Here is a 21,322-nt window from a genome sequence, read left to right as displayed (position 1 = left end):
GAGAGACAGAATCCCAAGTAGATTCGGTGTGAGGTCAGCATGTAGAACCCCACGAAGGGCTTGAACTCATGAAACCATGAGATCATAATCTGAGCTGAAATCAAGAGTTGGTTGTTTAACTGACTGGGCCACCCAGGTGTCCCATATTCTTATTACTTTTAGTATGAGAAGAATACATCAGTATTTTATTTGTAGACGTGTAAAGTTTGAGATATGTAGTTGAGACTCAACTTATGGGTATATGGATCTGGACTTTACATTTGGGGCATACATTTGGGGATTATCAGCAATTAGATGGCTATTAAAGTTATGAGAATGATTGAAAGGACCTACAAAAAGAGTAGATAAAGAGAAGAGGCCAAGGAATCTGAGGGTCCTCAACATTTAGGGGTCTGATAGAAACAAAGGGGCTGGTAAGGAGATTGAGAATGAGTAACCAATTGGATAGGTGGGAAACCAGAGTATAGCATCATGGACGCCAAGAGTATTTCAACTTCAAGGTGTAGCCAACTGTATCACATAATCACAAGTACTCTGAGAGCACTATAAGATGAGGACAGAGAGGTCTTTTGCATTTGGTTTCATTAAGGTCTTAGCTTGCTCTTGACAAGAGTGATTTCAGCAGGGGGAAGGAAACCTAACTAGTACATTGAAGAATGAATGGGAGATGAAGAAATGGAAGCAGAGTTACAGGCAACCCTTTTGAAAGATTTTGCCATAAAGAGAAGTAGAGAAACTATAAAGTTTAGGAAGGAAATGTGGGGACAAGGGAGGTGTGTGTGTGTGTTTAAAGATGAGAGATTTCAAAGCTGTTTGTTGCTGATGGAGATGATCCAGTAGAGTAGGAGACTGTGACACGCAGGAGAGAAAGGTTAGGCAAAGCAGCGAGTTATGTCCTTGAGGAGGAAAATGAATCCAGAGCTTAACAGTAGAGACTGAAAATTGAGAGTGAAGGCCTGTCATCTACCTGTCAGGAGAAAACAAGAAAGTGGGAGGAGAAGTGAGTAGGCAGAGATGAAGGAGGGTCCATCTGATGCTTATGTTTTCTTACTGGTATTCAAGACCTCAGATAGAGTAATATAGTTATATCATCCCCAATAAGCCCAATGTCTTATAATAATATTTTTAATGCTACAGTATGTAAATCAAAATATGATTTAATTTATAACTGTGAGAATTTTCACAGATACAAACTCACAAAGAAAAACAAATTTCTTGGTCAAAGCTTGTGTGTCAATTTTTTCAGTAAGAGTACATTCTAATCGACTATATTTCAAATTAAATATAAGAAACCAAGAGTATTTTATTATTATGATTATAGATATAATTATTGACATTTGGAAGCTGCTTGCTGGGTATACCAGACAATTAGAATTTCACATTAAATAGACTGAGTTTCAAACCTATATAAGACTGAGTGCTTTGCACAGAGAAAACTTTCCATGGCTGGAGAACTGCATTCTTAACCTGGGCCAGGTATTTAAAAAACATGCTGTTGCAGTTATAAGGGAGCATAAGGAGGGGGTGGAATGGGTGAGGAGAGAAACATTACAGATGACTTTGTGCAAACTCATCACCACTGTTGGAAAAACAACACAAAACCACAACCAAGTCAGTAACATTATCTTTGGCTTATAAAGAATGGTACATTTTTTGGCTGACTATCATCCTCAATAATTTATCTTGTTGTTACATAATGTGTTTCCTTAAGAAAACTCAAAATGCCCTACACAAGTTATTTCATTTGTCTTCACTGCATTATGAAGCTGAGAACAGAAGGGAAGTTGTCTAGACTAGGGCTGTCTAATAAAAATATAACACAAGCCACATATGAAATTTAAAATTTTCTAGTAGCTACATCTTTTAAAAAGTCAAAAAGAAGTAGGTGAAATTAATCTGAATGTTATATTTTATTCAACCCTATATATCTAAAATATCATAATTTCAACATATAATGAATATAAATAATTGCTTATGAGATCTATTCTATTGTTGGTACCAAGACTTTTTTTAAAAGTTTATTTATTTACTTTTTAGAGAGCGTGACAGAGAAAGTGAGAGAGGGAGGGACAGAGAGAAAGGAGAGAGAGAGAATCCCAAGCAGGCTGTGCACTGTCAGCACGGAGCCAGACACAGGGCTTGAACTCACAAACCGTGATATCATGAACTGAGCCAAAACCAAGAGTTGGACAATCAACCGACTAAGCCATCCAGGCACCCCAATACCAAGTCTTTGAAATCTGGGGTGTATTTAACACTTAGAGTATGTATCAAGTTAGACTGGGCAAATTTCAAGTGCTTGGTAGCCACATGGCATCTCAATTCTAGATAATAATGTAAAGAGCGAGGGTCACAGAATCCAAAGTTTGGGCTCTCTTACAAGTTAATAAAATGTGAGTCAGAGTTTATCACTGGTCTGTTCAAAATCTTCCTAAGACTTCTTATCATTCTTAGAACAACAGCTAAGCTCTGGGGTGCCTGGGTGGCTCTGTCAGTTAAGCATCTGACTTGATATTGGCTCAGGTCATGATCTCACTGTTGTGAGATGGAGTCCTGTATCTGGCTCCACACTGAGTGGAGCCTGTTTGGGATTCTCTCTGTCCCTCTCTCTCTGCCCTTCCCTCACTCAAGGGCTCTCTCTCAAAATAAACAAATAAACCTAATAGGGAGCCTCGATGGCTCAGTTGGTTGAGCATCTGACTTTGGCTCAGGTCATGATCTCAGGGTTCATGAGTTCGAGACCTACATTGGGCTTACTGCTGTCAGTGCAGAGCCCGCTTCAGATCCTCTGTCCCCCTCTCTCTTTGCCCCTATCCTGCTGGTGCTTGTGCTCTCTCTTTCTCTCTCAAAAATAAAAAATAAAAAAACATTAAAAAATAAACTGAAAAAAAGAACAACAGCTAAAGTCTTATCTCTGAGGCTGAACATGATATAGGTCTGCCTCCCTTACCAACTTTATGGCTTACCAATTTCTCTTTCTGCACCCACTCCTGCCTCCACCCTGCCTCAGATGGTGTCACTTCCACTTCCTTCAGCCTGGAATGCATCTTTTCATGCTTGATCACTGAATTTATGCAGGTTTTTGCTGAAATATCATCTTAGGAAGACCTATGATCTGAAATAGCTATTTTCTCTAGCCACTGTCAAGCAACTTACCCTGCTTTCTTAGGGTTCATTACACTAAGTACTGAAAATATACTTGAATTTTTAAATTTGTTTACTATCTCCTCCAATGGAAGGTTACTATCTACCTGTGAGTTCAGGGGCATTGCTTTGCACACTGTCGGTCACTAGCACCTGGAATAGTGCCTGGCACACAGCAGGCTTGTTGAACGGATGAGTGAATAGTGTTATTTATGGCAGATCACTTAGAGGGTATAGTATGATGCTTAGAGTGTACATTCTGGAGTTAGACCCTTGAGATCAAATTCCAGCCTGTCTGCTTGCTATCTCTATTCCTTTAAGGAATTAACTACCTTCTTCATACTTCAGCTTCCTCATTTGAAAAATGGGGATGTTAATAATAGCATCTATTTCATAGAAATGATATTGTTTTGTTTTGAGGGTTAAATGAGATAAAGTATATAAAGAACATCATACAATATCTGGCCCATAATAAAGTCTCAAGAAAATTTCCTATTATCTGTTAAACAGAGATTAAAATGAATGCCTTGGCTCATAGGTACACCACAAACTGGCCCACTGCTCCACAGACATGGCCCTTCCCTTTGCCCCTCCAGTGCATTTGTTTCCATCTCTCAAGTCACCCTTTTGACTTTATTGGATAATGTTGAACTTTTTATCTGACTTCCATAGTACATAGGCCTTCCTACCGCTTCTCTGCTTGTTCTCTCTCATTTCCCTTTGCTGACTCCTCTCCTTATGCCCTTGTTTATGTTCCTTCAGGCTCTGCTTTTGATTCTGGTTACTCGACACCCACTCCCTGAGCAATCTCACCCACTCCTAGATTTCAATTGTTATCCTATGCTGCTGATTCCAAATCTATGTCTCCAGCCCAGCTTTCTCTCCTGAGCTCTAGGTCCACATCTGCAGTATCCTTATAGCCATTCTGCTTGGATAGCCGATACTTAAAACCATTCCACTTCCTCCAAACCTGCTCCTCTTATGGATGTCCTATCTTAATGAATGGCCCCCACCCACCCCTTGTCCAAACCAGAAAATGCAGTATGAGTCTTGAATTTTTCCTCTTCCAGACCACAGTCCAATCAACCACAAAATACTCACAAATCTGTCTTTTACCTACTTCTGTTGCCATACCTGAATCCAGGCCAACATCACTTCCTGTCTAGATTCTGGGCTAGATTAAGCTTCCTAATAGACACGTCTGTATCCATTCTTTCCTCCCTCTAATTGTTCTCTACAAAATAACTAGAATAATCTTAATAAAATGCAAATTTGATCTCACTATCATGCCACAGCCTCATTGTTTAGAGCTGCAAGCTGATTCATAGCTCCCCATTACCTTTAAGGATAAAGTCAAATTTGGGGGTAATTTAATTATGTGTGTTCAAAAAGTTATACATACATACTTGTTATAAACAAACAAAACAGCAGTCCTCCAACATACCCTATCCCACATTACTATATGCCATCTCTTATGCTTCAGCTCCCAAGAGGCAACCAGTGTTAATTATTTTACCTGACTCCTTTGGAATCATTTCCATATCCCTAAAGAACATGTTTATATTGCTATTTAAAAAAAAGTCAATGACTTCCAATTCTAAAAGTTGAAGATTCAGCTTATTTTCACCAACTCCTATGATACCTATCACATACATGAACACTTCCCATTCTTCATCTTCTCAATGTGGCTGTAACTTAATTATATTGCATTTAGTATCTGTACTGATAGGACTTTATAAATCACAGCATATACTATGCTATGAAAATTTTCCCTTTCTGTTCAACTTTTGTTTTTTTCTTGAGTTAATTACAGTCTTCCCCCTGCCCCCTGTAACTTGGTTTTGTAATAAAGAGGCCATTTTTGATGTTTGTTGACAGTTTTCAATCTCCACTCATCTTTTCTATCTCCCCCACATCTGGGCAACCAAAAGTAGAAGAACTGTATAGGCCTTTACCTCTAAGAGTCGACAGGAATTTCAAATATAGCTCAGGCTCTAGCCCATGCGAGGTGGAATCCCCACCATGCTGATTCTACCCTTTAACCACAGTGAAAGCCCCAGACTACTCCTAGCCCTTTGCTCACTCTCTCACCAGACCCCTGAATGAACCCTTTCCCTCCTGGGAGCCCCCATCTTAGTGTTATTACTAAATATACCTCATTTATATTCACTGGTGGGTGCATTGTGTCTGGACAGTCAAATAAATTCCTGAGCGGGTGATCATGCCTACCTCTGGGCACTGAACTGTGTACTTTCTACATATTTATCATTAATACATTCCTAAACTGTCCACACCCTCAGTTTGGTAAATTTTCCCTCAACATACTTTAAACATCAGTTATTCTATCCATGCCATTTTCTCAATGATCTTTCCCCCAGGGCCTCTGTCCCACTCTAGTCCACCAGATTTGTTGGTCTTTGAGCTTCCTTCAGAGCTGTGGTCTTAGATTTTCCCTTCACCATCATCCTTTCTTACTCATGCATTAGAATCTCATTTCCTGGATTCCTGGATTTTCTCTTTTCTTATTTTGGTTGAACAAATCCTCTGATAGCTTCCTGAGAAATGACCTATAAAGCAACATTTTTTATCTTTCCATGTCTGAAAAATGTATATTCTACCTTCCCACTTAAGGAATAATTTGGCTGGGGAACTCTACATTACAAGTTACTTTCTTCTACTATTTTCTAGCATCCAGTGTGGCTATTGAGATGTCTGAAGTCATTCTGGTCCCTAATTCTTTTTAGAATCTTGTTTTTCTTTTCTGAGGGTTTTTAGAATATTCTATTTGTCCACAGGATTTTGCAATTTTATAATGATGTGTCTCTGTGTAGGTCTGTTTTCATCCATTGTCTTGGGAGCTCAATAGACTGTTTCAATTGGGGAAGTCATGTCCTTTCATTCCAGGAAATTTCCTTGATAATTTCTCCCCTCCATTTTCTCCATTCTCTCTTTCTGGAACTCCCATTATTCAGATATTGAACTTCCTGGACTAGTCTGTACCTTACTCATGTAAAAAAAAATCTCTCAGGGGCACCTGGGTGGCTCAGTCGGTTAAGCGTCCGACTTCAGCTCAGTTTATGTCTCGCGGTCGGTGAGTTCGAGCCCCGCGTCGGCTTTGGGCTGATGGCTCAGAGTCTGGAGCCTGCTTCCGATTCTGTGTCTCCCTCTCTCTCTGCCCCTCCCCCGTTCATGCTCTGTCTCTCTCTGTCTCAAAAATAAATAAAACTTAAAAAAAAAATCCCTCTTCTCTTTTTACTTCCCATCTTTTTTTTTTTTTTTTTTTTTTACTTCCTGGGATAGTTCCTCATCTTTATGTTTTAAACCTTCACCTGAAGTTTTATTTTATACTATGATATTTTTAATATCCAAGAATCCATTTTGTCCCTTGGCCGCTACTTTTAAAAACATTTGTAGCATCCTGTTCTTGTCTAATAACTGCAGTATCTTATAGTATTTCACTGTCTTTGAATCTTTGAAGATACTAATACCCTCCCTCTCCCACTCCTACATAGTCTTTATTTCTTCCTGGTTGCTTTTCTATGTTAGTTTTGGCCTCTTTCTTATTAGAATATTCCATCAGCTGTCTGGAGATTTTTGGCTGTCTGCCTATGTCTAGGAAACAGGCACTAAAAAGTTTTAGGCAACTCCATTTACATGGTTGGGCCTGTCAAATGTGGGTTTCACTGTAGGACAATTGGTTGGTCAGAACTATGGGAAGAAGGTGAGGAAAGAAAGTTAAGTGTCTTGACATTCAGTTATCAACCTTCAGTAGGTTGCCTCTCAGCCCTGCCAACTGCTGGCTTAGGATTCAGCTTTCTTGGGACTGACAAGTCAATAACTACTCAATTACGATTTTTCCAGCTTCCAAAATTGTTTTGGTTTCTTCTTTTACTCTCTATGTGCATGTGTACTTTTGCTTAAAAAAGTCCATTCACTATAGCTTTGTGGGTTTTTAAGAGGAACAGAAAGTACCATGAGTGTTGTCTGACATTTCTAATAGTAACTGAAACATACATAGCCTTTACTACATGATTACCAAAGTGTCTACTTTTTGGTCCTTGTCAAATTCACCAGACTATTTCATATCTGTTCTATATTCAGACCATCTTTCAGTTTCTTGAATGCACTATGTTCTTCCTATGCCATCTGGCCCCAAGTGCTGATTTCTCTTCCAGGAACTCCTGCCTGTCACCTGACTACTTCTGTGGATCTTTCAGGTCTCAGTATATGTGGTGGACATCTCTGACCTTCAGAAGCAAGAGAAATCTCTCTGATGCACGGTATCAATAGCACCCAGTTCTTACTCTGTTTTAAAATGGGGAGGGGGTGCGCCTGGGTGGCTCAATCGGTTAAGCGTCCAGCTCTTGATTTTGGCTCAGGTCATGATCTCATGTTTTGTGAGATTGAGCTCTGAGTGGGGCTCTGTACTAACAATGGGGAGCCTGCTTGGGGTTCTCTCTTTCCTCTCTCTCTGGCCCTCCCCCACTCACGTGTGCACAAGTGCTCTCTCTCTCTCAAAATTAATAAATAAACTTAAAAAAATAAAACGGGTCACTTTTCATTTTCCCTCACTAGTCTGCAGGCTCTGTGCAGGCAAGGGCTATGACTGTGCTCCGCCTCTTTCACTGCAGTATATCCTGCTCCTAGCACAGTGCTTGGGACATGGTAAGTATCAAAATGCATTTGACCAAGAAATAGACACCTAACTGTAGAGAACAAACTGATAGTTACCAGAGGGAAGGTGGGGGGTGGTGGTGGAGAATGGGTTAAACAGATGATGGGGATTAAGGAGTGCACTTGTAACGAGCATCAGGTATTATATGTAAGCAATGAATCACTAAATTCTATACCTGAAACTAATAATACACTGTATGTTAACTAACTAGAATTTAAATTTTAAAAAGCATTTGATAATTACACAAATGAAGTCAAGTAAAATTACTTGCTTGTGATAAGAGAATAGAGACAGTACTAGAAAACGATTCTCTCAATCCTTTCTGTTCAGCTCAATTGGCCTATGTCTGTTTTTTTGGTTTGTAACTAGAAGAAATCAAATATATTTGATTAGGAAAAGGAGATAATTTTCAGCTGGTAGGACCAGAACAATTCTCTCTCTGTTGTTTACAGATGAAGAAGCAGAGGATTGGTGATACTATATAGGCCATTACAAAAGGTTCTAGAACTGAGAGTATCTTATGGCTCCTATCCCTGGTTTCTGTTTTACCATTTGAAACACACCTAGGATGTTACCTCTCCAGCATTACTGTCTTTTATGCTCCATGAATATTTCTACGTTGTCTTCCCTATCTGACTTTCATCAAATAACAACCATCATGTTGCCATTTAAGGGACTAAATCAGTGATTCTTACTACTTGTTGGGGGTTGTACAAGAATCATCTTGGAGTCTTTTTCAATCTGTATGTGCCCCTTTCTCCTCCTGCTTCTCCAGTCTCTGCCTAGGATGCTCTAGAATGATCCTTTGAAAATGCTCCCCAAATGCACAGATTGAATGTTTGTGTTTCCCCAAAATTCATATGTTGAAACAATCCCCAATATGATGGTATTTGGAGGGTCTTTGGGAGATGATTAGATTATAAGTATGAAGCTCTCATGAATGAGATTAGTGCCCTTGTAAAAGATGTCCCAGGGAGCTCCCTCCCCACTTCTCAACAGTGAGAAGTTGACGGTCTTCACCTTGGAAGAGAGTTCTCAGCTGAAGTCAACCATGCTGGTTTCCTTATTTGACTTTCAGCCTCCAGAACTGTGGAAAATAAATTTCTGTTGTTTAAAAGCCACCCATTTGGGGCGCCTGGGTGGCTCAGTCGGTTAAGTGTCCGACTTCGGCTCAGGTCATGATCTCACGGTCCGTGAGTTCAAGCCCGGCGTCGGGCTCTGTGCTGACAGCTCAGAGCCTGGAGCCTGCTTCAGATTCTGTGTCTCCCTCTCTCTCTGACTCTCCCCCATTCATGCTCTGTCTCTCTCTGTCTCAAAAATAAATAAACATTAAAAAAAAATTAAAAAAAAAATAAAAGCCACCCAGTCTATGGTATTCCATTTATAGCAGCCCAAACAGACTAAGACACCAAGTAATTTTGGTATGACTCATTCTCATAGGTGAGGAATATTATATTAAATGTTAGTTATGACCAAATTACATTTTATGAATCCACTACTCTGATGCGTGCTGCAATGGCCCAATAAGTGATAGTTTTAGAATGTTTAGCTCATTTACAAGCACCGAGTAGAGTAGAAAGGAGCCTCTTTTTCAAAGTCAATTGTATTACCTTTGAATACCACACCTTTAATATTTTCCCATAAGGTATGAAAAAAGAAAATATAGTACTGGAATTTAGGAGTTTTTATCTATCCATTAACCTGCTTGAGTTTGTTTTTAGAACTTTCTCTGCTTTGGAATAGTTCTTTCTATCCAAAAGGACAACCATGATTATACCCAAAGTGTATCAAAAGAAAAAGAAAATGTCATATATCATGACACAAAATTTCTTTATAAAAGAAAAGTTTTTAGTAACCAAACTGTGTCTCAATCTAAAACTGGAAGCTGTGTGATGATTTCGGGGTGGCATCTAGGCATCGCTAGGCTCATTTCCTTTTGTAACACGGTGGTAATGATAATGTCTCTTGGAGTAGTATGGGTTAAAATAAAAGCATCAATTTATAGCACATTATAAAACCATAAGTATTTCAATTACATTTAAAAATAATAAATAGTGAGTTTTGCTAGGGAATGTGATATGTCTGATGACACCACCAACATAATTATCCTATGGACACTTTTTTTGGCTTAGAAGCACTTGATTAGAATAGGCATGTGAATGCAGATGAACTGTCAAGTGCCTTGGAAAGAAAGATTAGGGTGTTTTTGATACAAGAGCTGCATTTCTGAACATATTGTTCCTAACAGGACTTGTCTGTACTGACCAAAAGGCATAAGGTTTTGGTTCACTAAAACATTAGTTTCTGACCATTTTCACATCCATGTTCAGAATTCAATTAAAGGACTGGTCCCTGAAGTTTAATTCTGATGGATCTGCAACATGATGCACTGAAATTGATGACAGTCATAAATGAGGACCCTTTCTTGATGACACATCTGTATCACACACACAAATAACACCAAACAGCATGATTCAGTGAGTTATGTCATGGTTGGTATTTTCTTCTATGGACTTCCATTGTACAAATTATATAATAATTGAAAACAGGAACAAGGTAACATTAATATTTAAACATGGTTTAATAGGACAGGGCAGTTCACCAGTATTTCAATGCATGCTTTGACCCTGGTAGTTTATTTTCTTCAAAACTATTCTGAGCTAATTAATAGTGACATCATTTGGATGTTTTGGCAGCTTCTTCATACTACAGCCATTTGCAAGTAGATCAATTTATTTAGGTCCTTAGGTCTCTTGAAATATATGATGAACAAACAGAGAATTACCTATAAAACAATTAGACAAATACAGGTCTTAGTTCTGCACAAGCCCGGATGTTTGTGGCAACAAGAATGATTCCTGTAAATGTGAAAGGGATTGAAATTAGGAGTCACTAGGCAATGGGTGGTGGATAGACAGGGAGGGGGAAGGATGGGGAGCTCCATTTACCTAAGTGTGGATATAACAACCCTCCATTCCCCTTCCCTTTTTTATTTTAATTTGCTCTATGTCAAAAAAAAAAAAGGGGGGGGGAGGAACCCTTAAGGCTAGACATTAACCAAAAGTTGGTGACAAGAGTTTTGGATTCCATGTGCCAGTTTCACTGATGACTCATTGGGAACTTTGTATAAGTCACTCAAACTTGTGCTACTTCAGTTCCTGCTGGCTGTGTTCAAAAAAGGAGGATAATACTTGATCCTAAAAATAATTAACTAGGGTGACTATTTAGATTTCTAAGAGGATATTTAATTAGGTAAATTTCCACCACTTCAATAATTACAACCTGACTGTATGTCTTAATATTTACCCTTTGGTTAAATTCTAAAATTTTACATTAATAAACATACATTTTCTCTTTTTAATTTTGCTTTCCCACTCTATTCCCTACATACTTGACATCCTTGTTTCATAGATTTTATTTTACTGATAATATCTTTTCATACCGTTTCAGGTCAGTAAGTCTGTTTTCTCCTTTTGCTAGATTATAGATTCTAATCAAATCCTCTATAATTTATCTTCTTTGGATTAGGATTCATTCCCTTAAAATTTACTGCCAGCATATTAGCCTGCTATTTTTCTTATATGGGCAAGATCCGTTTATAATAAAAGCGTAATTAATGTATAGCAGAACTAGAAATAATGTATCTTAAATTTTACCTAATTTTTGTCGATGGTCTTTGTCTTTGTCCATCTTACTTGCATGTTAATTACTTCTCATTAATAAATCTACCTTTTAGTACATAAGCTGGGAGAGGAGAAATTTCACCATTCAACTTAAAATCAGAATTTTGCAGGAATGAATGACCCTGGAGGTCATCTAGTTCAAGCCCCCTCCCTTTTTTTTTTATAGATAAGAAAGTGGGTAAGTCACTTTATTTAAGGCCACACAACATTTAGAGTAGGGACTAGAACCCATGAGTTGTGGTGGATGTCCAGTCACTGTTGCTACTCCTCAAGGCTTAATTAATATATATGCATGCTTTAATCGATGAATTTGATTAAGGTCAACTCATGTTGGGTTCAGCCTCTAGGTAAGTTTATGTGTTTGTATTCAGATACTGCACCTTTAATTCAGTCCAGCCAAACTATAACCTTGTGAACCAGAAGTTCGGATGGAGGACTGGCACAGATCCATCCTCCCACTGAAAATACATATGCCACACAGATGCTGGATAGTCATCTTTGTTTCTGAGGACAACACATCACTTCTCAGGGGCAGCGATACATTCTACATTCACTTGACATTTAATTTACATCCACTGTGATGAGGCACCTAGGTGGCTCAGTTGGTTAAGTGTCCGACTTCAGCTCAGGTCATGATCTTATGGTCTGTGGGTTCGAGCCCTGCATCAGGCTCTGCTGCTTTGGATTCTGTGTGCGTCTCTCTCTTTCTGCCCCTCCCCCACTCATGCTCTGTCTTCCTCCATCTCTCAAAAATGAATACACATTAAAAAAATTTTTAGCGGGGCGCCTGGGTGGCTCGGTCGGTTGGGCGTCCAACTTCAGCTCAGGTCGCGATCTCACAGCTCATGAGTTCGAGCCCCACGTCGGGCTCTGCGCTGACAGCTCGGAGCCCGGAGCCTGCTTCGGATTCTGTGTCTCTGTCTCTCTCTCTCCCCTCCTCTGCTCATGCTCTGCCTCTCTCTGTCTCAAAAATAAATAAACATTAAAAAAAAATAAAAAAAAATTTTTAGCTTACACTCACTATGAAATAAACATTGTACTTTTTGTATACAGAGTCCCTTCCCTCAGGGAACTTAAAAATGTAGGATAAAGACATAAGTGAAACATAACTGTGTAAAGAGTTGAATCCTATTAAGTGTATACATTTTAAAACTATCTAGTTAAAAATGTCCTCCTTTGTGTCATAGTGTCTTACAAAATTAGTCATTTTAATATATAACCAACAAAGGAAGTTGTTAAGCATATAACGGGAAGTTGGTTATTCATAACTGACAAGGTTTATTTGGTCCATTACTAACCACTATCTCTCCTGTTAGGAATACTATTGTAATGAGGTGAGGTTTATTTTGGAGATGCAAAAGCAGAAGTTTTGGAGTAGGGTAGGTAAAAATGAAGTAAATATTATTTTTATGTTTTAAATTAGTATTTTTATTAGTATTTATAAGTAACGTGTTCTTTGGGTAAAACATTCAAATTGTAGTTAAGGGTATAAGGGTAAAGGAAATGTTCTCTTTATTCTGGGTATGCACACTTAATCATTCTTTGTTCTTTTTCTGGAGAAATTTTCTGTGCATGTGGAAACATACATCTGTATATTTTTCCCCACAAATGATTTAATGATAAATTTGCTTTTTACTTAGTTACCCTAGACATATTTGCACATCAATACATATTGACTTATCTCATCTAAAAAAAGTGTTTACTTACTATACCTTTGTATGCATATACCATGATTTATTCGAGCAGAAGTTGACCCTTAAAAAGGTTGGAAATATTAAATACTGGGGAGGTAAAATGGAGAATCTGTATCTGTAGCTATATGTGTATTTACCTATATGAACTAGTCATTGTCAGAGTGAATAGGATAGCCACAGACACACAGTACTCAAAGCTTATTAAATTAGTAACTATTTCTTCAACTTTGTTGACTCGGTAGACAGAACCCATCAGTATTTTAATTGGTTGCTTTTGTTTTTTCATTCATAGCTGCTGATAACTTTCTCCCTAAGTAATCTGAGGAAGTGGTAAAAGTTAAACTTTTTCCTGTCTGAGGCCATATTGGTGCTGTCTATAATATCTAATTATGGTCACTAGGACCCAGCCTCCTTGCATCTTGATGAATTCCCCACCCTCCTTTGCTTGGCTTGACTTCCTGTTATCAGCTGCCATCTATCAAGACCCTATAATATGCTCAGTGCAGAGGAGAACAAGTCGAAGTGTTCTACCTCACAATTTAAGGAAGGCAGGGGGCTAGTTTTTGTTTTAAGATAAAAATCTTTTAACAAAACACAAACTCCCCAAAACTTCCTTTAAACCAAACAGCATTGTCACACACTCACAAGCTCTTATTACTTACACAGCCAGATGACTCAAGATTACTAAATTTCTATTCATAAGGAGTTTGCTGGCCCCAAATCAACATTCAGTCCCTCCCCCATCTTCCTTCTCTCTCCCTTGGGAGAGTGATGTTTGGAGTGTTCGCTGCGCCACGTTTTAATAGAATGAAGACGATGTGTGTTTGCTGCCTGAACTGTTTGTTTTGGGATTTTATAAAGCCTCCCCCAACGTCTTCCTTTTTAAAATTTATTTTTTGAGGCCGGGGAAGAGGAGGTTGGAATCTTTTTTGGCTCCAAGACTTCCAATTTAGAAATACATGCTAGAATTGGTAATCTAGAATCGGCAATCTAGAATTACCAATTCTAGAATATTGGTAATTCTAGATTACTAATATATTCCAGAATTGGTAACACATTCTAGAATCCCATTGCTATTTACTATAGAGCTGGGTATTTACATCAGAAATCAGCTGCATCTACATTCCCATCAGTCACTCAGTGTGACACAGCGGTGAAGGAAACAGCACTTAACCGTGCCTTGGGGGGTTACAGTTGACGCTTCTGCCTTTGCACTTGACTCCCCCCAAAAAAAACGGGCCCAACTTAACAACCTCCCTAGCAAAACTGGGAAAAGAGAAAGTCGCCCTCAAACCTGAGTGCGTCTCCGAGGCCTTTCCACTCCCCCGACCCAGAGGTAGTGGTGGTGGCCACCCCCTCCCCCCAGGTCCTCGCCCTTTTCACACGCGTTCGTGGCAAGGAGAAAATCAGTCATAAACGACCGAGATCCAGAGCTTTTCCTTGGGTGGCCTCCCCAAAGCGCGAAGAGGAGTCCCCAGTAGCGGCCCGCTCCCAGCCCTGCCTGTTCGAGGCCCTCCGCCGGCCTGGGTCCTGGAGCGCGCGGGCGGGGCGGGCAGGGCCGGGGGAGGCGCGCGGGGGCGGCCGGGAGGGGGCGCCGCGGGGGCGCGAGCGGGGCTAGAGGCCCGCCGAGAACGCGGACTCCGAGCCGGGGAGCCAAGGTCTTCCTGGGGTCCCGAGCCCGGGGTCCTTTGCCAAGGGGGAGGCGGGGCGGAAGCGGCGGGAGGGGCGGTTAGGGCGGGGCGGGTGGCGGTTACGCGCCGCGGCTCTTTCTCCCTAACGCCCGAAACTCGGGGCTGAGAACTTCTCCCCGCCTGTGCCCCGCGCGCTCCGGCGACCCCCGGCTCCCGCACCTTGTTCCCAGCCCGTCCCCGCCCCGCCTCCGGCCGCGCCGCCCCCGCTGTCGGCCGCCGGCCGCGCTGCTCTCGGTTACAAAGGAGGGAAAATGAGCCGGGCGGCGGCGGCGCGGCGCGGGGCCACCGCGGCTGCGGCGATGGCGGCCGCCCCCGGCACCACGTAGAACGCCCCCGCCCGCCCAGCCGCGGCCCAGGCCGGAGCAGAGCCTGCAGCTCCCCACTCGCCTCCTGAGCCCAGCGCGTCGCCTCCTGGCCGGAGGAGGAGGTGGTGGAGGAGGAGGAGGAGGCGCCGCCTTCTTGCCGCGCGCCCTCGCTGTTGTCTGCACTCCGCTCTGGACCAGTTTGGGGAAGTTGCCGGAGCCCCGCGTCGCCCAGATGTGCGACCTCATTGAGCCGCAGCCGGCCGAGAAGATCGGCAAGATGAAGAAGTTGCGGAGAACTTTGTCGGAGAGTTTCAGCCGCATCGGTGAGTGGCGCGCTGCCCCGGGCACCGGGCCGGACGCCCCCGGCGCCTGCTCCTCCGCCCCGCGCTTCTGGCATCACCAAAGCGGCGACCACCCGGGGCTGGTGTAGAGTGTGCTGCGCGCGGTCGGTGGAGGGAACAGTACCCGGACCTGGGATAGGGCGACAATGGAAAGGAGAGACACCCCTCTCCCTCGGGATCTAGGGGATCATTTGTGGATGATCTTAAAACCCACAGTTTGGGTTTCCTCTCCTCGCCACTAGCGCTCCGCCTTTCGCGCCCGCGTTGGACTGGCGATGGGACGCCCCGGGCCCCGCTGCGCACCGGGCTGAGCGGCCGCCTGGGTCACTTGTTATTTTTTTATTTTTTTAAATTTTTTTTGCGCGCAGGTTTCGCTCTGGGGTGTTTAGTCAGTAATTTAGCTTTGGAAATTGGTGAAACGTTGAGCTATTCCTTCGTATTGTTTAACACATCCAACCTAAAGGGAAGTGGGACAGATACCTTGGGACCTTTTGTTCGGTACCTCGGGTCCTCGAAAGCGAGATTCGGCTGTTCTGTCCCAAGCTCTCTGAATCTTTCCATTGCAGCAAATAAATGCGCGCTGTGAACTTGTCTGAACATTTAGAAATAAGTCCCCAGAACTTCTTACATTTACTACAGTTCCGGGGCTATTGTCTTTAAACCAACCAACTGATACACAAATAAAAACCGACTGAGAAATGTTTAGGACATTTAAGAATAAATCCATGTCACGGACTATAACAGGGTGACAACAGTATTATGTGGAGTGGGTTTGCTAGCTTTTTAGGGTTAGCCATAGAAAACCCCTTTTAACCTTAAGACGGTAGCTGCCTCCTCTAACATTAGAACTTTCATTTATGCAGGTAACTGTTTTCAGCAAGAAAATCCTACAAGCACTAAAAATAACCCCTCGGATTCCCTAAGAAGCTTTCTAGCCTTTGTTTCACTTGTTTAACATGTCATCCATGTTAATGAAGGTGTTAATGGAAATTAAGCATAAAGTGCTTAATTCCTTAAAATAAACCCCTGGGGTGAATATGAGTATTGGAGTCATTCATCCATCCATCCATTCCTGTAAAAAAAATCATTATATAAGCACACTGTAAAATATGCAAACTTTCTTCAAGCAAGAGGAAATATGGATCAAAATTTAGCCTAGTTTTCTTTGTGTTGGGTTTAAAAATTTTCTATTGGTACACAAAATCTTTCCGAAATGACTGTAAAGTTATGGTGTGAAACCAACATTTAATCTTGGTTTTACTTATTGCATGTATTGGATAGTTGCAGTTTCACTCTCACGAGTTAGGGATGCATTTGAAGAGTTCCTACATGCAAATGAAGTTTGAAGCCAAGAGTGTGAGAGCAAGGTGTTCAGTTGGTGTGCATTTTTAAAGAGGATGTTCAACCTGGGACCCAAAGCATCACAGAGGCGGGTTCTGGAGTCCATTAAGCCCTGTTCTAAAACACATTAACTGTATATTTACTAATGCTAATGACTCTGTTGGAGCCCTTCCAGTTTTGTGTTAAATAATTCATTGCAGTTGAATCTCAGTAAGAAACCAAGGACATTAATACAAAAATTCCTTATGTTTAAGCAATTTTAAGATTTTGATCGACAATCAGTAAAATTTGGATTAACTACAATGCTGGCGAATGGGGTATTACAGTTAATTGGATTTTCTAGCTTACTGAGATTTAGTGATGTGAAACTCCTTTTGATTCCAACACTTGTTAAAATGTCTTCTATGATCTAGTAGATTTTACTTCCTTCTTTCAGAAACAGTACAGTGCAGTGAACCTAACTGATTATTTCTTGTATTGAAGGAAGGTCATGATTCTGAATAGCAAGTCCCATTTTGGAATACTGTAAAGAGATAAAGAGGTTTTATGTGGTTATGATTGTATGTCAAACCCAAGACATACATGTGAAGTGGGACTGCAGAAAAATTAATCTTTGTTATCTGAGTACGTTCTTAATGTTATATTTGCAACATCAAAAAGCAATAAAACGAATTTGGTTATGTAAAGGTTTTAAGGTGCTCAAGACTATGGAATGGGGTTTTTACTATGGGATTGTATAGTGCATAGATTAAGGGTGTGGGCTGTGTCAGACCACTGGAGATTTCCCGTCTTGCCACACGCAGCAGTGTGACCTTGAACAGGTCCCTCACCTTCTGAGCTTCAGTTGTTTTTTTTTTTTAAATTTTTTAATGTTTGTTTATTTTTGAGAGGGAGACAGAGAGACAGCGTGTGAATGGGGGAGGGGCAGAGGGAGAGGGAGACAAATAATTGGAAGCAGTCTCCAGGCTCTGAGCTGTCAGCACAGAGCCTGACGTGGGATTTGAACCCACAAACCGTGAGATCATGACCTGAGCCAAAGTTGGATGCTTAACCTACTGAGCCACCCGGGCGCCCCTGAGCTTCAGTTTTTCATGTACAACTCAGTTTTGATATTGGTACTTAGGGAAATAACGCATATGATGTCTTGTGCAGTATGTAGTGTAGACTCAAGAGATGTTCATAATATGTTATTATCATTATTGGTGATTGCATCATATTGACATAATTGATTTTCTAGGTGGGAAGAAAGAGAAGGGAAGAAGTGGTTACTGACTTTACCGTATTAAAACAGGATGGACTTTGGAGTTAGTCTGGTCTGGGTTTGAACCCTGTTTTCCCAGCTTGCTGTGTGTCTTGGTCAACTAGCAGAATATCCCTCAACCTTAGAGTCCACATGTATACATTTTCTTTTTTTTTTTTTATTTTTATTTTTCTTTTTATTTTTTTTAATTTAAAAATTTTTTTTTTCAACGTTTTTTATTTATTTTTGGGACAGAGAGAGACAGAGCATGAACGGGGGAGGGGCAGAGAGAGAGGGAGACACAGAATCGGAAACAGGCTCCAGGCTCCGAGCCATCAGCCCAGAGCCCGACGCGGGGCTCGAACTCACGGACCGCGAGATCGTGACCTGGCTGAAGTCGGACGCTTAACCGACTGCGCCACCCAGGCGCCCCCATGTATACATTTTCTTAAGGTTGTTGTGACGATTAAATCCGATAGAATACGTAAAATATCTAGTGCAAGATGTTACATGTGAAGATCAATAATGGGGGCTGTTACTATTCCTTCCAGTTTCTCTATGTATCCCCTGTCTCCCCCTTTTCTTCATTGGTACTTCATGAGATCAAAGAGTGAATGGTTTATTCTTGTGGAGTAATCCAACATCTCTGTATATGCATTCCCTTTAACCTATCTATGATGGCTTTTGAAGTAAACATACTGACTTCATTTTGCTTTTTTAGTATGATTCAAAAGTGTAGCTTGTTATAGGATAAAATATACAGCATCATTGTTTAGTCCTGAGAAGTTAACCGTTCATCTATAGAAAATGAGCACAACTTTTGAAAGTATGTGATATTCAATCAGTTTATTGTTAATAACCATTTGGACTGTATAAGAGCGGCAACGCTGATGTTTAATTCATCCACATGTAAATGGTCATACCAGCTTTGTCGCTACCCACCCCAATACAGCTGATCTGAGATTACTATATTATATAAGGTCTAATAAAACACACTGGCTTTCAAGCCATAGCACTCTAATTTATGACATCTGCCAGGGAGTGACTACAACATAGTTACAGTTCTTTTACAAGATGGGTGTAATTGAATTTCAAAGTCATCCACTGATTTCAGTGGTGAGTATTTATGGTTTTCTGCTAAATAATGTCAGTGTGTTCACTTATTTAGGAATTACTGTTGTTGTCTCACGTGTTTTTTTTTTTTTTAATTTTGGTTAACATAAATAAAGAGAAATGGGAACTTAGTTGTTAAAAAGTTTATGTTAAAATCCTTTTCCTCTTTTCTTTCCTGTTTCTTTTTATTTTTGAATGATAGCTTAGGAGGAGGAATGCTTTCTGTGTAAGATTAGGTCAAACTGTCATTTCTTCATAGTCATTTGAATGCATTTCTTCACACTTGTTTGGATTAACTCCCAGAGAAAGGAAGTTTATACTCTGTGATATTTGAGGTGAAGCCCATGTACACCATTTTTTTTAAAAGATGTAGTTTGTGAGAGAACTGAATGAAAGGAAGAGGCTGAAATTTTGGGTTTGTTACTTTGTTCTGTATGTGTGTAATGTAGAGTCCAGCTGTCATTTGATAAGTCCATTCTTAAGGTTAAAGGTTCAGACACAAAATGTAAATACAGTACCATGTCTTCTTCCAATGTAGTTTCAAAAGATTTTAATTTGAAAACTAGGAAATGGAATTTATATCTATGATCCTTTCATGAGAGAAAATAGTGTATGGTTTTCATATGCCAACACTTTAGTGTGTCTCAAAAGGCAAGAGGCTGTCTTTTGGCCTTTGAGGTAGACATAATTAATTCAACAAATAATTATTGAGTACCTCCTATGTGCGAGATATTGTGTTTACATTCAGTTTCAGTGGCCATTGGTACCAGTCCGCAAGGACTTTTATGAGAAGGCAGGCCAGTGAAAGGGCATTGACAATATAGAATGACAAATTTTACCAAGAAGATTAGCACAATTTGCTGTTGGAGAACATAGGAGGGACACCACTTTAGTGTTGGTGAGAGCATGGCAAGCTCTCTAGAGGAAGCAGTGTCCGAGCAGAGGACTAAATAGACTACCTGATTATCTCAAATGATTCAATGTATACATACACCTTTGTTAACCCATAAAAGTGTAATATACTTGCTATTCCATGATATCTTTGAAGACAATTGTGAGTTTACATTTACATGAATGATTAATGACAATCGGGGAATGTAATCAATAATGAGATGTTGCGTGCTTGTTTGGGTAATAGTTTATTATTCATCAATGACCTGGTAAATATTTGGCAGAGACATATTTAATTGGCCTTTGTTGTTACTGTTAACTGCTGTTCAAGCAAGGATTCCATATTTATAAGAAACTATATAAAGTGTCGACCCACCAGTGAAGAGTTACTGAAGTCATAGATTTTTTGGTCTTAAAATGTTCTCCCCTAAGATATCTTGGGCTTGAAAATAGTGTGCATGGGAGAGAATCTAGCTTTCTGCTCCTTATATCTTAGAAGATACACCTGCAATTTCCTCTGATATTTCTTCCATTTCTTTCTACCTACAGACCCTACCCCTTTATCCAGAATGTTGAAGGAATTGGCAGGATTTGGGGGCAAGAAAGAAATAGTCCAGTCAGGATGTCAAAGACAATTTAGTTTCTTGCTTTCTTTATCTCTCAGTTTGAGGGTCTTCATTCTGTGTTTGCAGTTACCCGAGGGGTAGTTATTAACTGTAGTTCTTATTGGATGCTTTGCTTAAGAAAACCCAAGACTAAACTTTTATTATGTCCAAAGTAAAGAAAATACAGGAAGTTTGTGCTGTGATTTATAAGCTTGCTCCTTTAGCTTTGCATCTTACATGACAGCCACATAATTTTTCATTAATTTTTGTTAAATGAGCTAGGTATGTGGCTGTACAATGATTGACTTTGTATTTGAAATCAGTGAGCTAATCATTTCTTATTAGAAAAAAATTTTTAGATGGAACAACTTGCCTATATTTATGTAGGTCACTAATATTTTATCTTGGAATCACTACTCAAGTATGTTAATTAGAAGATATGTCTTAGGTTTGAGGGAGTGAGGGTGGGAGTTTAGTAACATTGTTGACTGATATTTAAAGAAAGCCTTCTAGATTAGAAGTTTTACATTCTAAATTAAAAATAGTCTTTAAGAATCATTGAGGATCTTACAGCTTTCTATCAAAATAGCTTATTTTAA

At 40.3% G+C, this 21,322-nt stretch overlaps 1 protein-coding gene across 6 annotated transcripts in view; it reads left to right on the top strand.

The window, feature by feature from the left end:
• The window catches only part of CDK14 (cyclin dependent kinase 14), a 633,696-nt gene that overhangs the window by 11,847 nt on the left and 600,527 nt on the right, over window positions 1-21,322 (top strand). For 4 of the 6 annotated variants that reach the window (XR_009260494.1, XM_058725143.1, XM_058725144.1 and 1 more), the window contains exon 1: window positions 15,265-15,515. The exons of 1 other annotated variant lie outside the window; for it this stretch is intronic. Coding sequence is in view for 4 of the 5 variants with exons in the window: in XM_058725143.1 (XP_058581126.1) it covers window positions 15,425-15,515 (91 nt within the window). In the remaining variant the exon portion in view is untranslated. Of the gene's footprint in view, window positions 1-15,264; window positions 15,516-21,322 lie in introns of those variants that run through there. One more of the 6 variants, XM_058725141.1, reaches the window with a different exon arrangement.

Source organism: Neofelis nebulosa, chromosome 4 (genome assembly GCF_028018385.1).
Source record: "Neofelis nebulosa isolate mNeoNeb1 chromosome 4, mNeoNeb1.pri, whole genome shotgun sequence".
Taxonomy (NCBI): domain Eukaryota; kingdom Metazoa; phylum Chordata; class Mammalia; order Carnivora; family Felidae; genus Neofelis; species Neofelis nebulosa.
This window is presented reverse-complemented; position numbering and strand designations above follow the sequence as displayed.